The 26033-nt window shown below is 36.7% G+C and overlaps 1 protein-coding gene across 2 annotated transcripts in view; it reads left to right on the top strand.

Moving 5' to 3' along the window:
* NUP58 (nucleoporin 58) overlaps positions 1–25493 on the top strand; it is a 33176-nt gene extending 7683 nt beyond the window's left edge. The window contains exons 5-16 of one of the 2 annotated variants that reach the window (XM_054164529.1): positions 194–325; positions 888–998; positions 3869–3893; positions 4296–4361; positions 5078–5252; positions 6560–6639; positions 7301–7419; positions 9369–9451; positions 11803–12004; positions 17881–17979; positions 20845–20940; positions 25184–25493. In XM_054164529.1, the coding sequence (XP_054020504.1) occupies positions 194–325; positions 888–998; positions 3869–3893; positions 4296–4361; positions 5078–5252; positions 6560–6639; positions 7301–7419; positions 9369–9451; positions 11803–12004; positions 17881–17979; positions 20845–20940; positions 25184–25353 (1358 nt within the window). In that variant the 3' untranslated portion in view covers positions 25354–25493. The remainder of the gene's footprint in view (positions 1–193; positions 326–887; positions 999–3868; positions 3894–4295; positions 4362–5077; positions 5253–6559; positions 6640–7300; positions 7420–9368; positions 9452–11802; positions 12005–17880; positions 17980–20844; positions 20941–25183) is intronic. The other variant, XM_054164530.1, reaches the window with a different exon arrangement.
* Positions 25494–26033: the final 540 nt, after the last annotated feature.

The following is a 26033-nucleotide window of genomic DNA, read 5'->3' as shown; positions in this document are numbered from 1 at the left end:
TAGTTGCAGGTAGATGTGAACTAATCATGATTATGATGTTGTAGAACAAACTAGTATGCAATTCAAGAGTCTCTATAGCTTTGTTTGGGAAATCTGCAGGAAATAAGTGATTCAGACCTTTCAGTTTTTTCAGGTTGTCTGTGGATGTATTTGAATGCAGCATCTACATGAGTTGGGTTTGTTTTCTCTGCAGGAACTACTGGCTTTACATTAAATTTGGGTGGCACAACTGCTCCCACAACAACTGCCTCCACAGGCCTTTCCTTAGGAGGAGCCTTAACAGGTTTAGGAGGTTCACTCTTCCAGAATACAAGCACAGCAACAGGTGAAAGTTATTTTAATTTTTTTGTTCTTTGTGTCTCAAAACATTGAAATGTAATGTGTGATTGTATAAATTCATAGTGCAAGATACAGTTTTATATAAAATCTTAACACTGTGAAAATGTAATGTTTAATTGTTACAATTAAGAACAGTGTTGCAGAGGGCAATGATACGTAAGTATGGCCTGTAACTGAAGAAGTTGAAAGCTGATTTTGGTGACTTTTGGTCTGAATAAAATCTTTTAGTATTGTTCCATAGCTTCCCACTGCCTTCAGCTGTAGAGGAAAAAAATATTGTGCTGCTGTTAACACTATTCTTTAAACCCTGAATAGTTACCAACATCTTAGGAAGCAGAGTCAGCTAATTAGCTACCTAGTAGCGTGAAGAAATCACTTGAAACTTGTGCAGTTTTATGTAAAATGCTTTCTTCTCTGTTTATTTTGCCTTTTTTTAACTCCAAATTTGGTAAATGGACACTGAAACCACAAGCAAAATTCTATGTGCATTTAGTTTGAGTTTTATTTATCAATGTTAAGTGTGGAAATTCTGTTTTGGTTTCTTGCAGGACTTGGGCAGAATGCTTTAAGTTTGACTCTGGGGACAACTGCAGCTCCTTCAACTACTGCCAATGAAGGTCTTGGTGGCATTGATTTTAGTAGTTCTTCAGACAAAAAGAGTAAGTTTGCTTTTGTTTTCAAAAAGAGAGAATTATTAGAGCAATACAGCACAGACAGTTTATTGTTGTGTTAGTATGGAATTGGAATTAAAAGCTGAATGTTTTAATTTCCCTCTCCCCTCTTACAAAATGTTTCAGTTAATTTCATTCTTAGATATTGTGCCTGTATAGAAGAACATAATTTTGGCTGCAAATGCAATGTAACGTGAGTTTATTCAAAGTAATGAAGTAGTACATAAACCCTTTAGTCTTTCAGGAGTGAAGACTCGTGGAATATTTAATGGCCACTAGAGGGGGGAGGAGAGCTATAACAACGAACTCGTTTGAAACCAGATTTCTCTTGCTTTAACAGACCTTAAATTTACTTTTTTTTTGAAAGCCTGCACAATAGGATTGGCCTATTTTTAGCTGTCACTTTTCGAAGCTCTATTTCTGGTGGTGCATAGTTACATCTCATACATTCTAGCAGTTTGTTAAAATTAGTTATAAACACTTTACTTCTGTAGTAGCTTTAAAGTAGCTAAGTGGGCACTGTTCCGCCTAGGGCAGTAGTAGAGTCACTGTCCCTGGGGGTGTGTAAGCAGCATGTGGACATGGCACTAAGGGGCATGGTTTGGTGTTGACCCTTCATTGCTAGGTTCAAGGTTGGACTGAATTATTTCAGGAGCTCTTTTCCAATTGGATGTGTTCCGTGTGATTCTGTGATTCTATAATTTGTATTGCTTTTATACTTCCAGAGTAAGTTTAACTGAAGCTGATTATAAAATGTGTATTTTCTTTGGGGAGTCAGTACTGTTAATTTAATCTCTTAATGCTATTCAAGAGCCAGAATTTAAATTAGATATGCCAGTAGCTAAAAGAAAAGGATATATAGAAACTCAATTAAAATATTCTTAGAGTAACTCAAGTTCTGGTGACAGAGTTCTTTGTATTTGTAGAAGAGACAGCATTTTGACTGTCCAAGTTGGAGTGCTCTGGTGCATGATGGTGATTGTTTTTGGAGTTTATTACTGAAACTGACTGATGAAAACTCAAATTCCCGCACCGTAATATTATGATATCACAACACTTCCACAATGTACAAATATCTTACAATGAGGACCAGAGTGCTGCATACTCAAAATCTACATTAGTCTTGCATCTTTCAGCATTGTTTTGTCCAGCTCTTAAGGTGGAAATTTGATGAATACCTGAACTCTCCCTGTATATGGCATAGTGGAACTGAGTGATTTAGGCTGTTGCTGTCAGGATGATAAGCAAAGATCCCAATGTAGCTAAGCAGTGAGAAGCATCAAAAGAGAATGGGGTTTCAGTGTTGTTGGTTTTACTTCAGGTTTTAAGAATGTTTATTGTACTGGATAGTGCTGGTTTAAGCAGCTGAGACAAATTACCTGTGTGCTTCCACTCAGTTTTGTCATTACAATTGTTTGTACTGCTCTAGGAGGAACTTTGTTAAGGTTTGAGGATGGTGGTTTTATGGATCTGAGGTTTTAATTTCTTTTCCTTCCTGAAGAAAAGGATGTAGGACATGTGGCTACTAAAGAAAAGTGTCCTAGGAATCTGAGGACAGATGGGGACTAGCACCTGTTTTCCCTCTTCTGGAACTGGTTATAAAAGCTTTTCCTTCTAGAGACTGAAGACTATCTAGTATTTATTTAAAATATTGCTACAAGAAAAAAATTTACTCTTAGAGAATGGAAAAGTTGGAGCACTCCTATGCCCAGGAAGTAGGAAAATCTGATTATCTGGTTTCAAATCCGTATCTTTATATTGTTCTGACTGAGAACATGAACAACCAAGTGGCTGGAATTAAAAAGCCAAGTATATGTAATTTTTTTGCCTAGTTTTTATGTTATCAGCAGAGAAAGGAGTCCTCAATTCAGGGGTTTAATCCTCCTTTTTCCCAATTTTGTTTGTTGGGGGGGTGGTGGTGTTTGTTTTTTCTTTGTTCATTTCTGGTTTGGTTTTCCCATTATCAAAAGGCACAAGGGCGGGCTCTGTGTTCTCATATTATATTGGATGATAGTCTGCAGACAGTTTAAGTAGATGTGTCCAGTTGTAGGAGCATTGACTTGTGTACCTTAAAATGCTTGTGGCACTAGCATTAGCTGCATAGCTATTTTCTGCCATGGCAGCACTGAGAGGCAAGTGAGGATGTGAACTACATCCAGCTGAAAAGGTGAAACCCACTTCTTGGGCTTTCTGAAAATGTTCTTTCTATCAGACTGCTACAGTATGGATGTTACTACTGCCCCTGACAGTGACTATTTCTCATGGCCTGTGTTGTGCACAGTATTGTTTTCAGATCCAATGTTCAAAGGCATTTCACATCTTGATCTACACACAGTTTAGTGTGTGCTGGTGGTAGGTAAATGGTACCATCTTCAGCTCTGTAAAACCTCCTTTGCTACTGGACCTAATGCAATAGCAGAGTTCTTAGGGAAGTCAGGTGGGCTGGACCTCATTACTGTTGTGTTTGAGAGGAGACTGCTGTTGCTGAATTTAAACACTTCATTGTTTTGTGGTCTCAGATCTGAATGGCAGTTGGATAAGGAGGAACAGATTTTATTTTTTTTATCCAATTGCACTTTATGCATCTGTAGTGACTTCTTGTAGTGACACAAGATGTTTTGCATTACTCTGTGCCAAGAAATGAGCACCTTAACTGTTGAACCATTGTTCTTCAGAAGATATTTATCTGAAGGGGGAAGTAAATGAAAATGTCTTTCTTTTATAGGTGGTCTGCTCTGTTCCTTTTATCAAGAGAAATCAAGCAGATTGTAGTCTGTAATTCTTCCTTAAAATCTCATTGAGGTTGTTTTGTTTGCTCTTCAGAGCTTTATTTGTGACCTACAGTTTTTCTTTTCTAGGTGACAAAACAGGAACAAGACCAGAGTAAGTGTCAGATTTTGTTCCATGTCTTACTAGAAAACAACTAACTGTTGGATTTTCTATTTGATCTTGAAAAAGTCATAAATGTAAACACTCCACTTTTGTAATATGACCAATTCAGAGTTTTAAACATTGCAATTTTCCCATCAAATGCAAAACCTACAGCTTATCTGGAATGTGCTGTATGCTGATCATGTGATCTGAAAAATGGTTTCTGCAAATGTGTATGATGCTTGGACCATGGCAGAGTATTTGTGTAAATCAACCCAGATCATTCCTAGCTGTGGCATACATGGAGTGGGTGCAAAACTGTCATCAGTTACTTGAATGTTTTTGTATTGAGTAGCCATGCAAAAGCATTTGACATTATTAAAGCACCATCTAAACATGCATTGCTTTTTGCAGAGATAGCAAAGCACTGAAGGATGAAAATCTACCTCCAGTAATCTGTCAAGATGTTGAAAATCTACAGTAAGTAGTGGTTTTATTATTTATTACAATTAATTAGCTAAAGTATTGTGTGCTATTGATGTTCTGACAGAAACACTCTGCTACAGATAATTTACTAGTCCAAGGCCTTTCAGCAGGTTAACTCTGGGAACAGAGTAGATTGATAGTTCTGTAGTAGCTGAAGCCTTAGGTGGTTGGTTTTTTCAGCCTTGCTTTTCCATGCACTTACACGAATAGGCATGCCCAACAAATAATGCTTTTGGAATCTGTTCCATCTCTACCTGGAAGCCTGTTGCACGTGCATAGTGAGTATTGAACCTCATGTCTATATTGCGTGTGCATTGTGGTCTCACAGAATAGAGAACCTGCCTTCCAGCAGGAAGGAGACAGGTTGTAGACTAGTCAAAGAAGCTATATTTCACTTCAAAGTGATTATGCTTTAACATACATGTTGCATATATATACATATATGTAAAAAATAATATTTATTGTTGTTTGATAAGGTTTGGCATAACATGCTTAAACACTTGCTACTGAAGTTTCGGGGTGGCTTTCTCACAGTATTAGTGTGCTGGTAGATAAGGTAATAATATACTAATAGTAATTTTGCTGTTTAGTACTTGATTTTGGAAAAAATAATTAGATAGCTATATAAATTACATGACAGAAGTACATTACATGTACTTCAAGTCCAATATATTGTTTCCTCCCCACCCCCTTCTTTTTCCTTTCCCCAGGAAATTTGTGAAAGAACAAAAACAAGTTCAGGAAGAAATTAGCAGAATGTCCTCTAAAGCAATGCTTAAAGTACAAGAAGACATTAAAGCTTTGAAACAACTTCTCTCTGTAGTTGCCAGTGGATTACAGCGAAACACTCTTAATATTGACAAGCTGAAAGTGGAAACTGCACAGGTATAAATAAAATAAATGGAATATAAATTTTATGTAGAAGTATGTATGTTGATTCTTTTATATGGGATAACAATCCTTATCAGTCAAGTTAACAGTTTGTTTCCAAAATGAAAAATTGAATTCCTTCTAATCTCTTTGGAATTACTGTGGGAAACTGAAATGTGTGGAAGTCAGTATTTTCCGGTCAGTACAGCAATAATAACATCACTTCTACTCAGAGAAGCATTGTTGTGTACCAATAGTAACAGGAAGGGAATGTGTGCCCACTTGAGTTTCACTTACATACATAGCTACTAACCACATGCTGGACTCTAGAGCAGCAGAACTGCATGTTTTCTTCTTAAAAAAAACCCAAAAATTGAAACCAAACACCTCTATAACCAAAGCCCCAAACAAACAAAAACCACTTCATAACATAATGTTTCATTCATTCTAAATGTCTTTTGTAGTATTAATTTTGTGAACTTGAGTCACAACTCTTCACCAGTCTGCATCTTAACTGGGGCAACCAATTTGATCTTAAGTTTTGGTGTGGGTGCTTTTCAGGCTAAGTTCTGCACTGCTTTGTATTTCACCTGGCATGTCAAGGCTGCTTGCTATATAAATAAGTGTATTTTATGCTAATCCGAATATTGATGTTTTTCTGTATCTTGTGATACCAAAAAGAAATACTCTATAGATTTGCCTTGCCAAACACAAAAAAAACCAAAACAAACTTGTTACTGACATTCTCATGTTTATGTAAATAGTGCAGTTGAGAATAATTGCAGAGTCAGGCACTGATAAATTCTTAATGGCAGAGTTATTAGTATTAAGAAGTATATGCTGTAATTATCATGCATAAAAAGATGATTTTCACAGAAAGAAGCATTTTTATGAAGCAATTTATTTTTTTTAAAGGCAAAATAATTCTTTTTACTTTATTTCCTCTCTTTTAGGTATATTACTTCCTTGCACTTGACTGTTGCTTTTGTTCTGTAGTACTCAATAACTGTAACAGGATTTCTGAAGTTCAACAGAAATTAGATTTTATCCCTGACAGTTTAGTGCAATGTTCTCTCAGCTTCTGAGTATATTTTAAGAGTGTCTTGTTGTTTGTTCCTTCTCTAAACTTCTGCTGGTCTTTTGCAGTTCTCCAACTTTCTAACATTCTGTTCTTTGAAAAATTTCTGGTCATATTCTATCACAATGTTTTATATATATGTGTGAAGAAAATATGTGAATTAACAGTAAAGTTTTGTGGGTTTTTTTCCTTTGAGTGCTTCATACGGAACCTTATGCTTTATTAATTTTCCTTATGTATTTAGGAGCTAAAGAATGCAGAAATAGCATTACGAACACAGAAAACTCCTCCTGGTCTCCAGCATGAAAATACAGCCCCAGCAGAGTGAGTTGCTGTTATTCCTAAAAAATAGCCAATATTATAACTTGGAGAAGAGAAGATGCCAGGGAGACCTGATTGCAGCCTTTCAGTACTTAAAAGGGGCTTATAAGAAAGATGAGGACTGACATTTTAGTAATCTCTGGTGACAGGACATGGCATAATAGTTTTAAACTGAAAGATAGTAGATTCAGACAACATAGAGGGAAGATTATTTTTTTTTTTCCAGTGAAAGTGATGAAATACTGGAACGAGTTGCCCAGAGAGGTAGATGCCCCATTTCTGGAAATATTTGAGGTCAGGTTGGATGGGGCTCTGGGAACCTGACCTAGTAAAAGATGTCCCTGCTTACTGCAGAGGCAGTAGGCTAGAATACCTTTAAAGGTGTCTTCCAACCCAGACCGTTTTGTGATTTGATGTATGTTCATAACTTTTTTTGCTTCTTGTAACAGCTGTACTGAATACATTATAACATCAGTGTTTTATTTCTTCACTTAATTTATCTCATAGACATGAGACATATAGTCTTTTCTCCCTTTCTTTAGGGGGATATCAGGAGCCTAAATGTTGCAATGAATTTAATGAAAATCAGCACTAGTATAGGTTTTTTTTTTTAAGTGAAAAAATAATGAAGTTTAATCATGATTACATTGTTTTACCCATCTAGCTACTTCAGAATCTTGGTTGAGCAGTTTGAAGTACAGCTGCAACAATACAGGCAACAAATAGAAGAACTGGAAAATCATCTTGCTACTCAAGCAAATAATTCACACATAACTCCACAAGGTAAATGTTGCCATTTTAATTTTTCATGCATAGTAATTAAGAAGTTGTAAACCTATAAGAAAAATAATTTCCTCTTCTGTTATTGTTGCATCTTCCTATTTAATGTACAGAAATACATAATGTGCAGATAGATTTTGTAGTCTATCTATAGATGCAGTTACTGAGGTGCAATTTGTAAGCCTGGTTTATTTTGGTATCCACTTCATCATCTCCCTCCTTTCAACATGTAGCTGTTCAAGGGCTGATGCCTGGCATATTCTGTCTTGCACTGGGCTATCTGACCAGACAAATATGGGTGTCTGATCTGCCAGCTCCAGATCAAATGGGAACTCTCGCTTAGAGCCTGTTGTCCATTGCCTTCAACTCTGACCAGTCAAGAAAACTTAGTCTTGTTTGCTGCCACATCATCCAATCATGAGAAGAATCTCTCTGGTCAGAGAATACTGACCTCTGAACTGTAGTCTCCTTGTTGTTTACTGTTCCTGTGATCATAGACATTTTTAAGTTTTGGGAGGCTTCAGGTACAGGTCCTACAAAAAGTGGTCAAGTGCACGTCTTTTTGTGCCAAATAACACTTGAACATCTTGCCATCACAGGATAGTACCTAAACTTTGGGTCTTATGTCAGAAACAAGGGAACTTTCTAGACTTTCTAGCTTCCAGAATGGATTCAGCTGAATCCTGAGGGTGCTCCATCTTTCTGTGTGATCTTCTTATCTGTCCAGACTTAGTGGGATGCTTTCACAGATTTTTCCTCAGGTTTTTCAGCAGTTTCTGCAATAGTCTTAAGTGTTCCTTGCTTGTGTAGGCAAGGCTCAATCTGTTGTGCCAGCATGCTCCGTCTGCCAGGAAATGGTCAACACTGTATGGTATATGTAGCCTTTACCATACAGGAAAACCATCCTTTACTGCACAAGAAACTGTGACTCAATGTCTTGAAGATCTTGAAATGTCTAGTATTCAGTATCAATAGGTTGCTTCCAGATTCTTTGTAAACTGTGAGCAGTCTTTCTAGATGCCACTGCCTCCATAACTGTATAAGTTGGCATAAGATTTATTTCCTAGCTTTTCTCTTTCAGAAAGAAATGTGGATTGTAATGGAGAAATTCCCTTTGGAGAGGCTGGCTTCTTTAGTTCAAGAATCATTGCTAGATCATCTACAACTTGATAGCTGCTATTTGCAGTTCAATAGGTTATATACATCCTTCAGAGGAAAGAAGCACTTTTTTGTCTTCCATTTGGGTACACTGTTTCAGTGCTTCTTTCAGAAAAGCATTTTTCATCAGCAGATGCCTTGTTCTGCCAAAACCTTTCCCTTTTAATACAAAAGTTTTGTATTAGTTTAGGTAGTGTGCTGAGAACACTTTCATATCTGTTTGGGAAGTAAGATAACCTAAACTTAAGACTTCATGTAAACAACAAGCTCATCATTGTGTTTTCTTTTTATGATGTGCTTGTGGGTGGAACTAGATTAAGATTTCCTGTGATGCTTGTTAATCATGTCTTAATGTAAGTAAAGCTTCCATTCTACTCTCTGGCAAACTGAGCAGTTAACTGTGCATCAAGTCAGAGTGGAAAATAGTTAAAATAACAAAAGAATCTGATTTAACTATATGTAAAAAACAATGAGGTAAAATATTCTGTGTAATTAGATAAAGTTAGATTATTTAATACTTCTGAGTTTACTTAATGATAGAATCATAGGAAATTAATTACCGTGTATGTAAAAATAAAACAGAGAACTTTTCAGAATAAAGCTAGAAGCCTTTTCAAAAAGTAGTCCTTAGTGACACAAGCCACCCAAATGCTCTCAGATTCTGTGTTTTATGAACTAACTTGCTCTTGTGCTTTGTGCTGTATGGGTTTTGGGTGGGCTTTTTGCTGTGGTATAAGCTCTGAATCTTCTGGTACTGAGGTTGTCACAACAGTATCTTATGTGCCTCTTTACAGATCTGTCTATGGCTATGCAGAAAATCTATCAAACATTTGTAGCTTTAGCTGCACAGCTCCAATCAATACATGAGAACGTAAAGGTATGTTTTGACAATGTTCCTTTTTGTCTTTTGTTAAATTAACTTTTGAATCATTTTGCAGCTGTCCTGCAGAAGTCCTTGAATTAAGAATGAACTATTTTTTAGCTGCAGTCCAATCTGAATTATTTTCTTACAGTGATGATAACAACTGACTACAGCCTTTTAGGTTACGAAGTATTTGTTATTTAACTCTGTTCTCTTCTAAACCAGGAACGGTAAAAACCCAAGCCCAACCAAAAACCCCTCAAAAGCAACAACAAAAGCAGACCAACCAAAAACAGAAAACCCACCTCTTGGGAAAGAGTACTCAAGTGTTTGTGATTTTCTCTATTAGGTGACTTTCTTAATGGAAACAGCTCTGCTAACTCTTCTGCTGGTTTCCTTCTCAAAGCTGCTCCTGCACAGTATTGCTAGTTCTCTGAACATCTGAAACTTCTTTTCCAGAGTACAGCTCAGGAATACTGAGGATCTTGTACGAACTAGATTCCTTGCGATGTATTGCTTCTCTCAGCATGGATATTCACTGGTGTCCAGCTACCTGCCGTCAGATAGTTGTGCTGTTCTTAGTTAACTTGGGTTTGGTACCACATATATATCAGTTTCTCCATTATTTTGGTGGAATTACACAAAGGATCCCAAATACGTTCTGAGCTCTTCATTTCTGAGATCTGAGTATAGCCTGAACTCATGCAGTGAGTCATCTTTGTGCTGACACATTTTTGTTTTCTTCAATGTGAAGAACTTGATTAGTATGCAGATATAAGCACTGGTGTCTTCAGTACCTTTTCAGCATGACTGAACAGGAAAGACTTCACTTCAGCTTAAGAAAATACTCTATTGCCTGAAACTAAGGGATTGGTTTGAGGATTTTTCTTTTGGGGAGTTTTCTTGAGATTTAATACAGTGGGTGAACAGGAAGGCTGATATTTGGGAAGCTGCAATTATAACTGCAGCTTCAGAAAAGCAGAAAAAATGATGTATTGCTTAAGTGTGTCTCTCATTCTGACCACCTGTTTTAGTTTATCAGCTAGGAGATGGAGGGCATGCCTTATTTGATGTTTGTGATATGGTTTGTGAAGGCTGTGACCACAGTTGATGACTTTGTCTGAAGCAGGCTTTCTGGCTTGCACATATACTTTGATTCCAAAGTTGCAGAAAAGTACATCTGGAAACATCTTTGCATGGGGATAGTTAAATATATTTATATCATATATGAGCATATACATTCTGTATCCGAGGTCAGTGCTTTGGCACAATTCTGGTGCAGAATTTCATAAAATCATTCTACATAGATTATTCTTGTAGAGCAGTTCTTAACGTTTAATGTCGTTTGTCACTCCTATGGCAGTCACTATGGCACTGTACTAAATCTCATCAGAGCTCTATAAATGTCTCTTCTCTCAAGAGACATCACACTTAATGTGATAATAAGGTCATTCTTTCTTTTGTGTTTCCTGCTGTTGCTGATAGGAGTTAAACAGCTCTAACTCTAAATCTGAGTCAGAATTTTGGGACTGTTAGTTCATCTTCTTGGAAACAAGCATGTCCTTAGCCAGGAACACCAGGCATAGTATGGTTTCCATAAAAATTCGACTGAACCTACATTAAATGTTTGTTAAAGGTATCAGATTTATGAAATTCTCAGAAAATGAAAATTATTCTGATCTTTCAATCAAATCCATTTATTCTTTTTATGTTACCCAAGATATCCCTAGTTCCCTCCTGTGTGACAGGTAGAATTGGCTCATGATGAAGACATCAAGCCAGGTGTTGTTACAGAACGTGGGGTTTTGAGAGGGGAAGGTGCAAAGGAAAGGGAGTGTATGTGATATGACATAACAGATTTGGTCTGAGTGGTGAAATGCATCAGAAATGAGATAATTCAAAAATTCTGGTAGTTTCTGTAGCTTTGTGCTGAGAAATGCATGCATGAAGGGAAGGACAGGCAATCAAAAGCAGACTGTACGTAGAAAATGTAGCACTGAGGAAGAGTGTTATGTTATAAGCAAGTAATGTGGCTGTGTTTTGCCTCTTAAGTCAACTAGTACAGTGATACAAATTGCATTGTACTCATATGCACCAACTTTGAAAGATTTTGGTGCCATTCAATATGTTAGTCTGTAACACTTGAATGCTTTGCAGAATTTAAGGAACCTGTTATGGCTTTAGCTGATGCAAAACTGTTCTCCAGCTTGTAGCCTGATTAGGTCCTTTCAGGTATTTTTGTTTGGGTTTGGATTTGTTGGTTGGGGTTTTTTAAGGAAACTTTATAATGCAGTGTCTCTTTTCTTACTAAGTTAAGGTTTATGTCAATTACATTGAACTAAATTACTTCCCCTTACACCCTTCAGATGCTCAAAGACCAATACCTTGGCTACAGGAAAACTTTTCTGGGAGATGCCATGGATGTGTTTGAGGCAAGACGAACAGAAGCTAAGAAGTGGCAGAGCGCGCCACGTGTTACCACTGGACCGACCCCTTTCAGCAACATACCAAATGCAGCAGCCGTTGCGATGGCTGCAACACTAACTCAGCAGCAACAGCCTGCTACAGGTCTGAGTGCATTCAAGTTATAGATTATTAGTGTTGTGACAATAGTAAAGTTGTGTAAAATTTTCTATGAAGTCTTCCTTTTGTGTTAGACTGAAAATCTAAACGTTGTGATGAGCAAAGTTACTGATTCATAGCCAATAGAAAAATGCAGGGTAGACTTAGCAATAATTATACAACAGATACTTAATCTTGTGAACTTACTTGTATTAGTGATATTTACTGTATTGCTCTAACTTACCCCTTGGAATGTGAGTCTTCACTCTTAACATCTCTGAATACACGTAGTATAGCCTCTTGCCAGAATTGTATGGTTATAGTAAATTATTGCTAATTGGTGAGGAGAGAATATCTAAATGCATATTAGCTTTTCCTATGTAAAGTTAATAATGCATTTTTCTATAGCACTTTGGAACTGTAAAATGAAAAATGCTGCAGAGCAGGAAGGATAGTGGAGGAAACATCTATGGAATAGGAAGAAGGATGCCTGGCTTATTACATAGACAACTCCTTTGTCACAGTGATGTTGGAACAGTTTTTGTTGGCCATTCTGCTGTTGCAAATATATTAGGGAAAGTAGGGTAGTTCAATGGCTCTGTGTGTAAGAGGAAGACCAAAACAGAAGTGCATGACCCACTGCAAGAAGAATGGATATGTATGGCAAAGGAAATAACTTAAGGCACCTTAGTTGACATTGTTATACTAACCAATGCTTCTCAGAGACTGATTCCTGAATGTAAAGAATTGAATTAATATTTAATCATTTAACAGAAAGAAGGTAAACTCTATTTAATTTTACTTGAACATGGATATGTGTCTGTCAGCAGATCATGAAAAGTATAGGAAACTTCATTCTACCATTTGTTTTCTAAAATGTTTATCACAGGTGTACTGAAGCTCATACTGGCTCTTTTTCATTCTCTTGTCTTACAACAGCAGTTGATTTTTGATGGTTTAGAGACCTATGCAGCAACCACCCTAAGTCTGACAAATTATTAGACTGTTCTTGCCTTCTTCATAAAAAGAAAATAAAATGTGCTTCTGGTGCTTACAAACAGCCAAGAGATGGGTTTAAAAGATACATATGCCAAAAATATTTTAAACAAAACAAAAAATAAAATGTCAATGAAAAATTTATCTTCTAAATTTCCATTATAGATCAGTCTTTCTGTTGCTGCTATAATAATCTATGGAAATTTTGTTGAAGTGACATCTGCAAAAGTCTGGTTTTAAACAGAAAATGTGGTAATGTAATGTCACGCTTCAGGGTTTTTAAGACAGATAGAAATGTGGCTTTTGCAGGCTAATGTTGCCAAAGTAGTTCCCTCTCTCTTCATCTCTCTTTCTTTTTTTTTTTTTTTGTTGTCTTTAAATACTGTGTGGTAATTACAGGATTAGTTGTGCATGAAAGTCAAATATTTGCACATAAAGTTATACCTGCTTTTTTTCCATGGATTGAAGTGAGGGATTTAAACTTCCTCTTCCTAGTCCAGATTCAAGAGAACTGCTAATAAATTAAATTGATGCCACTTACGGCATGACTTCGTGAATATCCTCTTAGGAGTAGGAATGAAGAGAGGGAGGGGCAAAAAAAAAAAAAGGCAGAATTGACCTGTACCAACACACCAGAGGTAAGGTGATTTTTATCTAGAGGTGTTTTGTAATGTTTTGTAGTGCAAGGAGCAAATGGGAGCATGTGTAGGTTGGTTTGGGGAGGGGTGTTGATTTTTTTTTTGATTGATTTGTTTTGTTGTTGGTTGTTTTGGCAGAGTATTTAAAAAGCCAAAAATGTGCCAACTGCAAGAGTGATGATTAACTTATGTCAAACATGCCAACAAAATTATACAATAACTTGTTTACTATTTATTCAGTTGGAATAGTTACCTTCCGTGTAACTCTCTTGACCTGGAGAAACAGAACTAGATTCATGTTCTTAGTGGCACTTCAATAGTACTTAACAACTTTAGACAATGGAGTTACATGGAACTCAGTCTTCTCTTCTGTTCCTCTAGCTCAAAAGCAGGATTAGTCAGGCCTGAACTATTTGAGATGTCCTGAAATCTTAAAAGATTTCTAGAAAGCTGTGAAATTTTCCTTTCCTAAATTCTTGGTTTCAGTGCTTAGTGTTTTCCCAACAACTTACCAGAAACTTTTTTAGCTTCAGATTAAGGCTGTCACTTTTCATCTTACTCTAAAAGGGGGATTTAAAAAAAAAAAAAAAAAAAGGCATCTATTATTTTAGTTTTTCAGGAATCTTTACATTCTCTAAAAGAGGACTTGCCTTCTCTTCATTTCCTTTTCCTTGTTTGAGTTTTCAGGTGGCCATTGGCTGCAGTAAAACTGCAGATTTTGACTTTGTTGTGGATGTGATAAACTGTCTGCTAGAAACTTTTATCACGCATATTTCTTTGGAAGTTCTAGGCCCAAAGAGTGGGATGATAGAGGGTTATGAGAGAAAAAACTGAAATGATACATGTAAAGGTGGGAAGAGGGGGTGTCTGCGTAGTACCTGACCTGATGTTGCTCTTCATGAAAATAAGAATAAAGCAAGAAAATTCGTCTGGGATTTAGCGTTTTTGACTAAAATCTGATATACGGTACTTTAGAGGGATCAGGAAGGTTAGTGGTTTTGTAAAAAAATATTTGATGTTTACATGGTTAAGTCTGTTTTCCTAAGATTAATTTAGACTTAGTTACTGTTCTTTCTCTGAAAGAGAAGTAATTTATTTTAAATTTGTGTTCACAAGTTAACAGTTTAACTACATCGAAGCTGTGGGATCAGGGAATGTTTCCCCAGTTCCTGGGTGTAGATGTGCACCCTGTTTATGTTCTCTCTGTATGCCAAGATATATCTGGCTTCTGTTGATATAAATGAAGCCAGTGGATCCTGGCCATATGGAAGAAAGGGAGCAAATATGCGCTCCACTGGTCTCCTGGGATGGATAATCAGGACACCAGGACTGTGGCATGCACGCTGAAGCACAGTTTTTGTGCATGCTTTGAAGATGGAGTTATTAAAATGATGCTTAAAGTCTTGTCAGCACACAACCTGTTTCCCTTGTTTAGCACTTTTGCTCTGAGCGCAGCTTTAATGGTAGCAGTGAGGCTGATAATGCTTTTATGCAGGAGCAGCTAGAGTTGTAACCATAGCCTCACCTGCACCTTCCCTGAGAAGTCTTGAACTTGATGAAGGTATAATGATGGTGGGTCATCTACCTATAACTGATGTTATTGAAGTAAAAAATTGTAAAGGAAATTAAAGCCTAGTGAACTAAGAGCTGTAAATGCATGAGGCCAAACCAGATGTTTTTCTGGTAAGACTTAAGTTGTCTTAGCTGCTTTTCTTCAAGCTCACCTTTCCTCCTCTAAATATAAATAAAATACTCTCCCAGCCCCACAGACAACTTAGTTACTCTCTCCTTTACTGGTGAAGTGCAGAGCTAGTGAAAGCATTACCAAGCTATTACCATGCTTTCTTGTGTTTTGACTTGAATTGGTGTGACATTGAAGTGCTAATGGGAAAGGATACTGAAATCTTTATAGCACTTAAAATATTTATTGTGTAATTTGATACTAACCCTGATTGAAATTAGTCAGTATATTACTATTGAATCGAAGTTGTAACATGAAATTTATTCCCTGGTAAGATCGGCTGTGATTTAAAAGACTGCAGAATATCACTTTAGTCTGGATTTTTTTTGTAGTGAGTCCTGTTCATAAAACTGAAATGCTCTGCAGGGCAAATACATCAAGTTTTAAGATGTTAAAATACTTGTTATAATGAATTTGTCTCATACCTATAATAGCCGGAAGTGCCATTTTTTTGCTAGTACTTTTGGCATCAAAGAAACTTTATTACTAGCTTTTTGCTACTGAAAATTATGTTTACTTACAAGAACTGTAAGTAGTGATGTTGCCTTCAGAACATTATGGTACAAAATCAGCAAATACCATATGCTGTTGCTCAATGAAAAGCTTGTTAGCCTAAGGCATAAGATCCTGTTTTGTATTATCCGAGATGTTTTAGAATAACATTTTTTACTGGCATGTTATATTTGGTAAAAAGCTTGCCCCAGAGGACTGTAGTGTTTTGTTTTAAGGTCTTCTACTATCAGTGCCTCTAACAAATAGAAACCTGTGCACTTGAGAAGGAACTGGATATGTTTTTGGGTTCTTTTAGTTTATTAGATGTCTGACTTGTGTAGAGTGTTTTGTTTCTTTTTATTGATAACAACTTCCTTATTTTCCAAGAGCTGCTAGGTAGATGTATCAGTATTTAAACTGGATGTAAACAAGTTTAGTTTGAAATCTTTGTGAAAATTTGTAATTACATCTGAATATACTTTTTTCAGTTGGGGGGGGGGTAAAAAAAAAAAAAGCTTGGGCTTCCCAGGAACTCCCTGCTAAGCAGAGACAAAGCTAACAACTTGAGTTGCCCGTAAAATTTAGTTTAACACTAATTTGAGTATGCAGATGTCATTCAGCTTGGATCACATAAGAATTGTGTTCCTAGCAAAAAATGTTACTTTTTCAATACAGTGCCTTTCACTTGATTCAGAATGGTTTTCCATCCAAATCTTTTAATTACTGAAAGGATTTTAAAAGCTTGAAATATTTACATTTTAAAACTGTAGATAAATGTTAGTAATGGGAAACTTTGTAGTACAAAGGAAAATTTGAATGAAAATCAGATGTTGATGTTGGTTTAGGCAAAAGGCTGCAATCATCTGAGCTTTATAGTAATATTGGAATACATCATCACTTTCACAGATACCATACGTAAAGTATGTTCAAAGATGGAGAAGGTTATCCTGAGGAAAGGTGTGAATATCTGTGGATTAAGAGTCTGGCACTGTATTTTATCTGCAATGATTAAGTTTCTTAGTGCACTGAAAACTGTTTGGAAAAGACAGGAAAATAAGATTGTAACTGTGAAAACTGTCAAAATATATTATTTATCAGAATTATTTTAACATGTGTTAGTAATGGGCTAGCAAGTTGGTTCTTTGTTCCCCAAGGTTAAGGGGTTGGGGGGGGGGGAGGGAGGGGGGAAGGAACTGAGGCTGTAAAATTAATCTTGGCAGATTAAAAATGTTTTTTGACAGTCCTGCATCTTAGTGTGAATATGCAGAGAAAGTACTGTCAACGTTTTTAAATTACGGGACAAAAATCTAACTGAAATTTTGAATGTATCTAATTAAGGTACACAGAATTGTGCCTTTTGTAAATGTCTATTTATAGAGGTGGTTTGACTAGTTTACCTTACTCAATGGTGTTATGTAGCAGAGCTTAACAGAACTCAGTTATTACTTGTGTGGAAAAGAACTGAATTGTCATGTTACTGTGTAATTGACTTGCTTAAAAATCAACAATAAATTTAATAAAATAAAGTCATTGTCTTGTTTTTTTATCTTAGTGTTCTGTTTAAATTTGGATGGAATACTTGAGTAATTTTGAAGATTCCTGTTAAATAAACTTTTGATAGTATAGTTTTAGTAGCATTAGTGTCAGTTCTTCAGCTTTTGGTTACAAGGTTTTTCCCTCATTTTGATTCCATTAATACAGATGGCAAAATCTTGTTATCTGTGAGTTCTCTCAGGGTTTGATTAATCTTTTGAAGTTTAAGATGAGACTGGTTAACTTGAAAAAATACTAAATGATGTTATGTTGTTAGCTTTCACCAGTTTCACCTTAATCCAGTCTGTTTTCTAGATATTTACCAGTTGGACATAGAGGCAGTTAGTGAAGTGAGGAATTTTGATGAGGTAAAGTTAATGGGATTTGTTGAAAGCAATGATGTTCACATTATCAGATACTTAAAGAACCTCTTTATACTATGAAAGAGTAAGGCAAGTTTGTTCTCATTTTTTTTATACCAGGGCCACAGCCATCTCTGGGAGTTAGTTTTGGAACGCCATTCGGCTCAGGTATTGGCACTGGCTTGCAATCAAGTGGCTTAGGTTCTTCAAGCCTTGGAGGTACACTTTAACTTTTCTAATGTTTCATTTAATTATTGTACCGCACATCTGAATCTCTTGCAAACCTATAACTCCACTAAGAGGACAATCTGCTTCAGGAAAAGCCCTTGCAATTTGGCAGTCTGCACTTCCCAAATTTCTTTATGCCTTGTGCAAAGAGTTGCTAAGGCTAATAAGCTATTGTAGTGAAAATAGGATGATTAGGGTAAAATAATCACTTAAGTTCTGTTTCTAAAGCTAGGGAAGTACATAAAGTACATCCTTATAAAGTACATCCTTATGTAACTACAAATTGACTTAATTTTACATACTTGAAAATTAGACACCTGATGTTGGGTTATGCTATAGCTAATCCACTGAAGTTTTTCACCTGTGTAACTTAACTATAGGGACACATTTCTACGTGGATAATAAGAACAAATACTGAAAAAATATTATAGATCTGGGATCCTGCTTGCTTTAGCTGTCACCCCATCCCTCAATGCTGAGGTAGAAAAACAATCAGTCTTCAAGCTAAAAAACATTTTGAAATGAAAGAAAAACTCTATTCAAAAAGTTCACAGTGGTGTTGGTGAATATATTCCAAGAGAACACATGAGGGAAATAGTAGGTAGTGGTAATTAAAAAACAAAAACCAACTATTCATGTAGATCTTTTAATTTAAATGTAATGAATTCTCAGTAGTAGAACTACAAGGAGAATGTAAGTGATGAATAGTATCTAATCTGCATGTTAATTTCATATCTATGTAGGTCAGGGATTCCTAAAGTGCAAGTCTAAAGACACTAGTGTCCTGTGAAGCTTTTGTATGAGATCTGCAAAGGAAATTTATCACACCTGCTGGGCACAAACATAATGTGTTGTTGGTTTTGTTACATCCTCTCTGCAGCCACAATCCACATTCTTAGTTTGGCTCTTTATGAGCCAAACATGAATCAGTGTTGTCATGTAAAACACTTAAACATCACCCAGTATTGAGATGATGATGTAACGTGAATGCTACATCATTTTTTACTTTAAGTAATCATCTTGAAATTATCTGCCAGTGTCCTTTCTCCTCAGATTACAAGCTTTTTCAGATGAAAGTAAGTCTTGTTTTCTACAAACAGGAAAAATAACAACAGTGAACTTAAAGGAAAGTACTTTTGAAGTACCAGGTCATTCCCAGTGTTTTAAATACCTTAACCCCATAAAAATTCTTCCTCTTCAGCCTAAGAGATAGACTAAAGGTTGTTGATATGTATTCACCAATGTAAATTAAAGAATGTTTCATTTTACACTGATGGACAACTGCTTCTAGTTTTCTCTTAGAAGCCTAACTTGTATTCCTTTTTTGCTGGTTCTCTGCTTAGGAAGGCATTTGCTTTTATTTATTCTGTATTTGTTTGGAAAATTATTTCCTTTTAACCAACCAAGAAGACTGTTTGACCAAGTGTAGGATAATAAAAGAATACATGCAAAATATCCTGCAGGTGTGCTCTTGGAAACAAATTAGCAGGAATGAGTATTTTGGACTCTTTTCATCTTAGGGTTGGTTTGCTGGGGTGTGTGTTGTTTTGGTTGGTTTGAGGTTTTTTAGTTTTGGTGGTTTTTTTTAACAGGAGTTTCTAGTGTCTGCTCTTGAAATAGCATTTTAATTGGGGAAATTTGCTCTCTATGATAAATACTCTGTGAATTATGTCAGTGATAAACATAGCAGCTTTTATGTTGAAGTATGTAAAATATGTAGCATACAGTTCCTGTGCTGCTTTAAGTATTTGCAGACACCTTGCCTGACCATGGGTAATTCATTTCAAACTAGATAGGACAGAAGAGTTTATCATTTAAATAAACTCCTGTGTTCAAATTATACTTTTATATACTCCTGAAAATAAAACATTGCAGAAGACTAGGGGACACTTTTTACTGATGGCATGCTCAATACTTGCCAGGTTTAAAATCTCGTAACTATTTCTGTAAAGGAGTGATAAAGGCTCGATCTGCAGAAAAATACAAGTGTCTTCCCTGACACTTGGAAGTGAAGATGGGAGCATAATTTCCTCAAACACAAATAGTATTCTTGTTTTGGAAACCTCTTGAGACAGCCAGAATTGGAGAATGTTATTTCTCTTACTGTTCCTTTTGTTTTGTCTTTTGTCTCCTGCTGCAAGTGTCAGCTGAGTTTTCCTTTGAAGTGGTCTCATATTAATACAATTTGAAATACAGAATTATGTTAACTGTCAAACTAATAGAATTAGTTTTATTACAGCTGTATGTTTATGGCCACCCTTTATATGATGAGTTTACCCATTAAATATTGTGAAATTCAGTTTCTATTCTGTATTTAACCTATTTTGTTGCTTCCTAAAGAAAGCTGATCCCCAATAACCTGGGGGGATGGTGACTCTGAAATAAGCCTGAAATGAACTCAAGAAAATGTGTTCTCTGTTTTAAACATAGAATATATTTTTTTCAGAGTTGCAGATGAAGACTGCAGCTTTGTGTTACAGAAGTCATATAAATTGTGTCTGAATTTTCTTAGGTTTCGCCTATTTGGTTACAATTCTCTTGCCAGTGTAACTGCAATTCAATAGCATTTTGGGAAACTCTGATAGTTTACTTCATCTTTTTTGGATGTGTTGTTGGTTTGGTTTTTTTTTCCTTGACTCAATTTTGAAGGAAGTATGTTTCTCCAATACTTTTCTGTTTGTACTGTTTTCTTAAGGCAGGGAGAATAAAGTACTCTTGAGGCAATAATCTTAGGAATATGTTTACCAAATAATGATTAGAATTATGTTGGGTTTTAGAATACTTGCCCAAAACCTATGTGTCTTTAATTGCTGTGTCTGTAATTTTTGTTGTATGTCTTTACTATTATTCTACTAGGATTTGGAAGTAGCTCTGCCTTTGGAAGTAGTGCCACAGGAGCATCATCATTTGGGTTTGGAACTACAAGTAAACCATCAGGAAGTCTAAGTGCAGGTTGGTTTGTTTCTCTTGAATTCAGTTTTATCTTAAGATGTTATAATCAAACTGCTCAGTCTAAGAAAGCTTTCAAAACAAATGTGCTTGAAGTTGCATGGATATACAAGTTTACTTGCTAAATACTTGTTTTCAGAGAAGCTTTCAGGTTCTGTTATAGGTCTTCCAGGTAGGCAGTACTCAGTGGTAATGTTTTCCATTTGATGGTGTCTAACTAGTGGATGCAGGAGATCAGATGCATCAGATTGCATCAGGTGCAATGTGAGGCACAGAAATGCAGTTATTACTTGAATGCATAGGCTGTACGGTTACTGAGCTATTAAAATTAGTGTAGAAATTTGTGACCACTATACCAGTAACTTGACTTCCTGAATTTATAAGAATAGTTGAATTATTTCTTAGAAGCTCAGAATGTTTCTTTAAAACTGTTGATGTGCTTATCCTTTCTGTTTGAACAATTACAGGTATTGTATCTCTGTTTATCAATAATTCATTGTGTTGACTACTATGGAACATTTCTGTGGCAATTGAACTACAATGTACTCATTTCACTTCTTTGGTTTAATTTTGGTGGTGGTGAGAACATGGTATGGGTGCAATTGCTCCTTAACTCAGATGTCTGAAATCTTAATCACGTCCATAGCTTGCATCCCTATTTACCTTTTAATAAGGACTTTGGTTTTGAGCAAATAGTTTACTGCAGTCTAAATTACACTATTTCTTCAATGACAGATTGAAGGAGTATCATGTCTTTTAGGACTGGCTTTTTGTAGCATGTTTCTTTTTTAAAAGCAACTTTTTTTCTTAAGTGCTATTAATACAAACATAGGAAGTGGCTGGTGTTTATTAGTAGGTGTGCAGAGAATTATCTTGGACTAGTGCTATGTCAGTCTTTCTTGAGCAGTGAGGGAGTTGAACCCAATAAAATGAAGATAGTTTTCAACAGTTTCAAGTTTTGGCTACAGAAGGTACTGACCAGGAATGTAAAAGATTAAATACTGTTTCTGTCATGTTGTGCTTATAAAGTGATTGTGAAGTCCTGATCCAGACTGGGATTATGGAATCAAAGCCTCCATTAAAATTTTGTAGCCCAGCAGCACATTAACTTTTACCTTTTATATTCAGAATCTTATGCTGTGTAACTTCTGCATTGCATGTGATCTTGAATTTAATTTTATTGAGGATGCATAAATGGGTTTGAATTTTATAACCTGGCTAGCCTCAGGCATATTTATTTAAATTTTGTGTGTCCTGTTTCTTACACAACATTTACAGAAACCTGAAACAATGTTTTAGTTTATATTACCATATGGTATTTATATCTTGTTCCTGATTTTATTTTTCTTTTCAAAAGCTAGGAAAATTGAATGAATAGAAGTTATTGGGCTATACTGTTAGTGTTTGCATGTAGATGTGAGCACTTCAGTATTTTCCCATACTAATAGCTACTAAGAATTCCATCAAACTCTCTAGGGTGCTGAGACAGTCCCAAGTCTTCTCCACGTATTTTCCATTGGTTTGTTCTTGTTTTAGAATTACAGTTCTCTAAATTACTTCTGTCAGGTGTTTGTAAATTTAATTGCTTACAAAGACTTGGAGCTGTTTCTGATAGTATTACTACTCTTCATTTCAGTTTGCATGTTCGAAGATGGAATTGAGTCCTCTGAAAGTGTTTAAGCATCTTCTAATAGTAAATTTGGCTTAGTCCAGGAGCACTTGGTGCCATGGGCTAGTTGTTTGGGTGGTGTTGGATTGGTTGATGGGTTGGACGCGATGATCTTGAAGGTCTCTTCCAACCTGGTTTATTCTATGTATTCGCTGGTGTCTACTGTGCCAGTAGATGGAAAGCAGAGCAACTGCAGTCTTCTCTCAGTTCTAGTGCACACAACTGTGATATGGAACAAGTGTGTCAGACTTCCCTCTAAAATGCACACAGCACTTTGGAAAGCTGACTCCAGGTCCCAGTTAGTTCCTATTCATTGGATGGCGAGTGAAAAAGCTGATGTGAGTGGGATGTTGTAAAGAGCTTTAAGATTCCTAAAGTGATGAGAAAAAGAAAAAAAATCAGTATTGGATTTATAGATCTAACAATAGGATAGAGGGTGTGCACAAACTCTTTTGGTGAAAATCGAGATGCTAAATACGCTTTGAAGAGCTGAGTTGAGAATTTGTGTTGGGGACATCTTTATTGAAGAATAGCAGCCTTGGTACACAGGGTAAGAGATGATAATAAATGGGATTAGAGCTGGACGTACTTACACTGCTGAAAAATGAATCAAAATATAATCCATGTGTAACTGAGTCACTTTTGGATACAGAGGCTGTATTAAATCCCTCAGAGCCATGCTGGAAATCCTTTTTGATTTAGAGCACCTATTTGTGGGTGTGAGGAATGAGGGCAGGACTAGATTGCCTTTGAGATTTGCTGAATCACTGTTTGTCCCTGTAGTGTTTAAAAAACACCACCTGTTATGGAGAGGTGTGTACCTCATGTTTGGCTTGTCTATCTGAAGGACTGACTGAAGTGGGGATGCAAAAGGTTCTTGAGGAGGATGCTAAGTCTGTGCCCTCAAAGGGCGGGATGTCCTTTACTTTCCCTGCATCTAGCAGAAGCTAGGTGGAGGTAATTCATGAACACTTTCCCCTTGCCTACTGAACTCCTGATGCTGTAGCTCATACAGGTTTGTGTGTGGCATTCATGATGCTTTCTACAGGAGGCAATGCTTACCTGTTGTCTCAGATACATACTTAAAAGTAAAAGGGTAACTTACCAAGCAAGTTTTGGTTATTTCCCCCCCCCCATAAACTCCCTAATGAAGAACAAGTTTATTCTTCTAAAAATCTTACTTGGAATTCAGTTAGCAGGAAAATGGAGTTGTCTGCTTCACCCCTTAGGTTCTAGAACGAGATATGAATTAGTCAGCAAAATGTAGTCAATACCTAAATAAATGATGTCATTAAGTCCCACTCTAGATCTGCACATGCATTACATTGACAGTGAGTTCTGCACAGGCAAAACTGCATGTTGAAGGACTGCAGTTACTGCAGTGTAGATAGTGGGGGAATTTCTTGGCACTATTATGCGCTGTGTAACTCAGGTCCAGACATTGCAGGAGGAAGTTTCATGTTGTGTTTTGAAGTAGGTTTTGGTGCAAACCATCAGTAACGATTGAGACAAAAGGATGTCAGGCTTCTGAGAGCCACATACAGATTTTGATGAGATAAATATTGGGGTTTTGTTTCTGTGCTTTAAAAATGTTTTGATGTTGAGTTGAAGATACTGAATATGACCAAAGGCTTGTTTTAATTATCTACTGGAGAACTAATGAAACCATGTTAGGTAACGTGATGAAGTTCAACAAGGGCAAGTGTAGAATCCTGCACCTGGGGAAGAATAACCTCAGGCAGCAGTACAGATTAGGAGTTGACCTGCTGAAAAACAGCGATGTGGAGAAGGATATAGAGAAGATGCCAATGGCATCCTGAGGTGCATTAAGAAGAATGTGGCCAGAGGGTTGACTAGTGTTCTTCCCCTCCCCTTGTGTTGTGCCTTGGTAAGGCCACATCAAGAGTAATGTGTGAAGTTCTGGACTCCCTAGTTGGAGAGAGAATTACTGATGAGTGTCCAGTGGAGAGTTAGAAAGGTGACTGGGTGACTGGAGTCTTACCAGGAGACACTGAGAGACCTGGGGCTATTTAGGCTGTAGCAGAAAGGATTGGGAAGGGATCACATAAATATCTAAAAGGTGGGGCCAGTCTCTTTTCAGTGATGCCCAGGGGTGATGGGCACAAGCTATGACATGGGAAGTTCCACCTAAACCGTAAGGAAAAACTTATTTGAGTGTGATGGAGCACTGGAGGAGGCTGCCTGAAGATGTTGTGGAGTCTCCCTCTCTGGAGATACTCAAAACCTGCCTGGACATGTTCCTGTGCAACCAATCCAGGTGAACCTGCTGTAGCAGAGAGGGTGGACTAGTTGATCCTCAGGGGTCCCTTCCAACCCCTACCATTCTATGATTCTGAGATACAGTTGTTTACAATTACTGAAACAGACTGTGTTAGTGCTGTAATATTCAAGCTGTCGGAGCAAGGCCAAGGGCATTGGTAATGTGGCAAAGTGTTGAAGATCAATGCTGGTATAAAGTGTTACAAATATTGTTAATGAAGTGGCTGGTGTTCATGGCTCCAAGGAGCACAAATCCTGACATAACTTGTTTTAAAATATTTTTCCCTCCCTTATAAGGCTTTGGCAGCTCGACTACATCTGGGTTTAACTTCAGCAATCCCGGCATCACAGCATCAGCTGGCCTGACATTTGGGGTGTCTAATCCTGCATCTGCAGGCTTTGGGACAGGAGGGCAGCTTCTTCAGCTGAAGAAACCTCCAGCTGGAAACAAGCGAGGAAAAAGATAGGCACCCCTTTTGGGGAAAGGGAAGTGAATCCGTTTTGTTCATCCGAGAAGTCTATTTTTCTAGATCGATGCGTTGATTGAACTGCATCCCAGGAGATTTATAAAACTTTTGCTACTTTTCCCTTAGTCTGAAATAAAAACTGAAGTTGTACTGAACAGCTATTTTCTTGTGAATAGAAATCCATTTCTGTATTTTTATTTTGGGCCCTAGTTTTAGAGACGTCCTATACTGTGTTACTATTAAAGGATCTTGTAAAACCATCTATTTAACCCTAATGTTAGTAGCAGAGTATTTTTTGGTTTTGTTAATAAGCTTTATACCATATGAATATATGCATATTTGGGTTTTTGTACAGATAAAATATATTCTAGTACAAATACTAGAGTTCATATCTTCTGTTCCTGGATATGGCCTTTAAATCTACTTCAGGGTGGTTTTGTGTATATGGATGTAAATATATACAGTACAGTGCACACGTCTGTGTGTACGTATGTGTATATATGTATAAAATACAGATGTGCAAACCTTGCCCCATAGACAGATCTCCTTTTCTTTGTGTGTTCTCTTTCTCCATGTTGCCCTGTGGTCCCATATCTTGATGTTCTTAGGAGTTTCAAATGGTGGGTCCTGGGCTGTGTCATCATTGCTGCTTGTGTTTTGTTGTTCAAGACCAGCTGAAA

This window comes from Dryobates pubescens, chromosome 10 (assembly GCF_014839835.1).
Source record: "Dryobates pubescens isolate bDryPub1 chromosome 10, bDryPub1.pri, whole genome shotgun sequence".
NCBI classification, from domain to species: domain Eukaryota; kingdom Metazoa; phylum Chordata; class Aves; order Piciformes; family Picidae; genus Dryobates; species Dryobates pubescens.
This window is presented reverse-complemented; position numbering and strand designations above follow the sequence as displayed.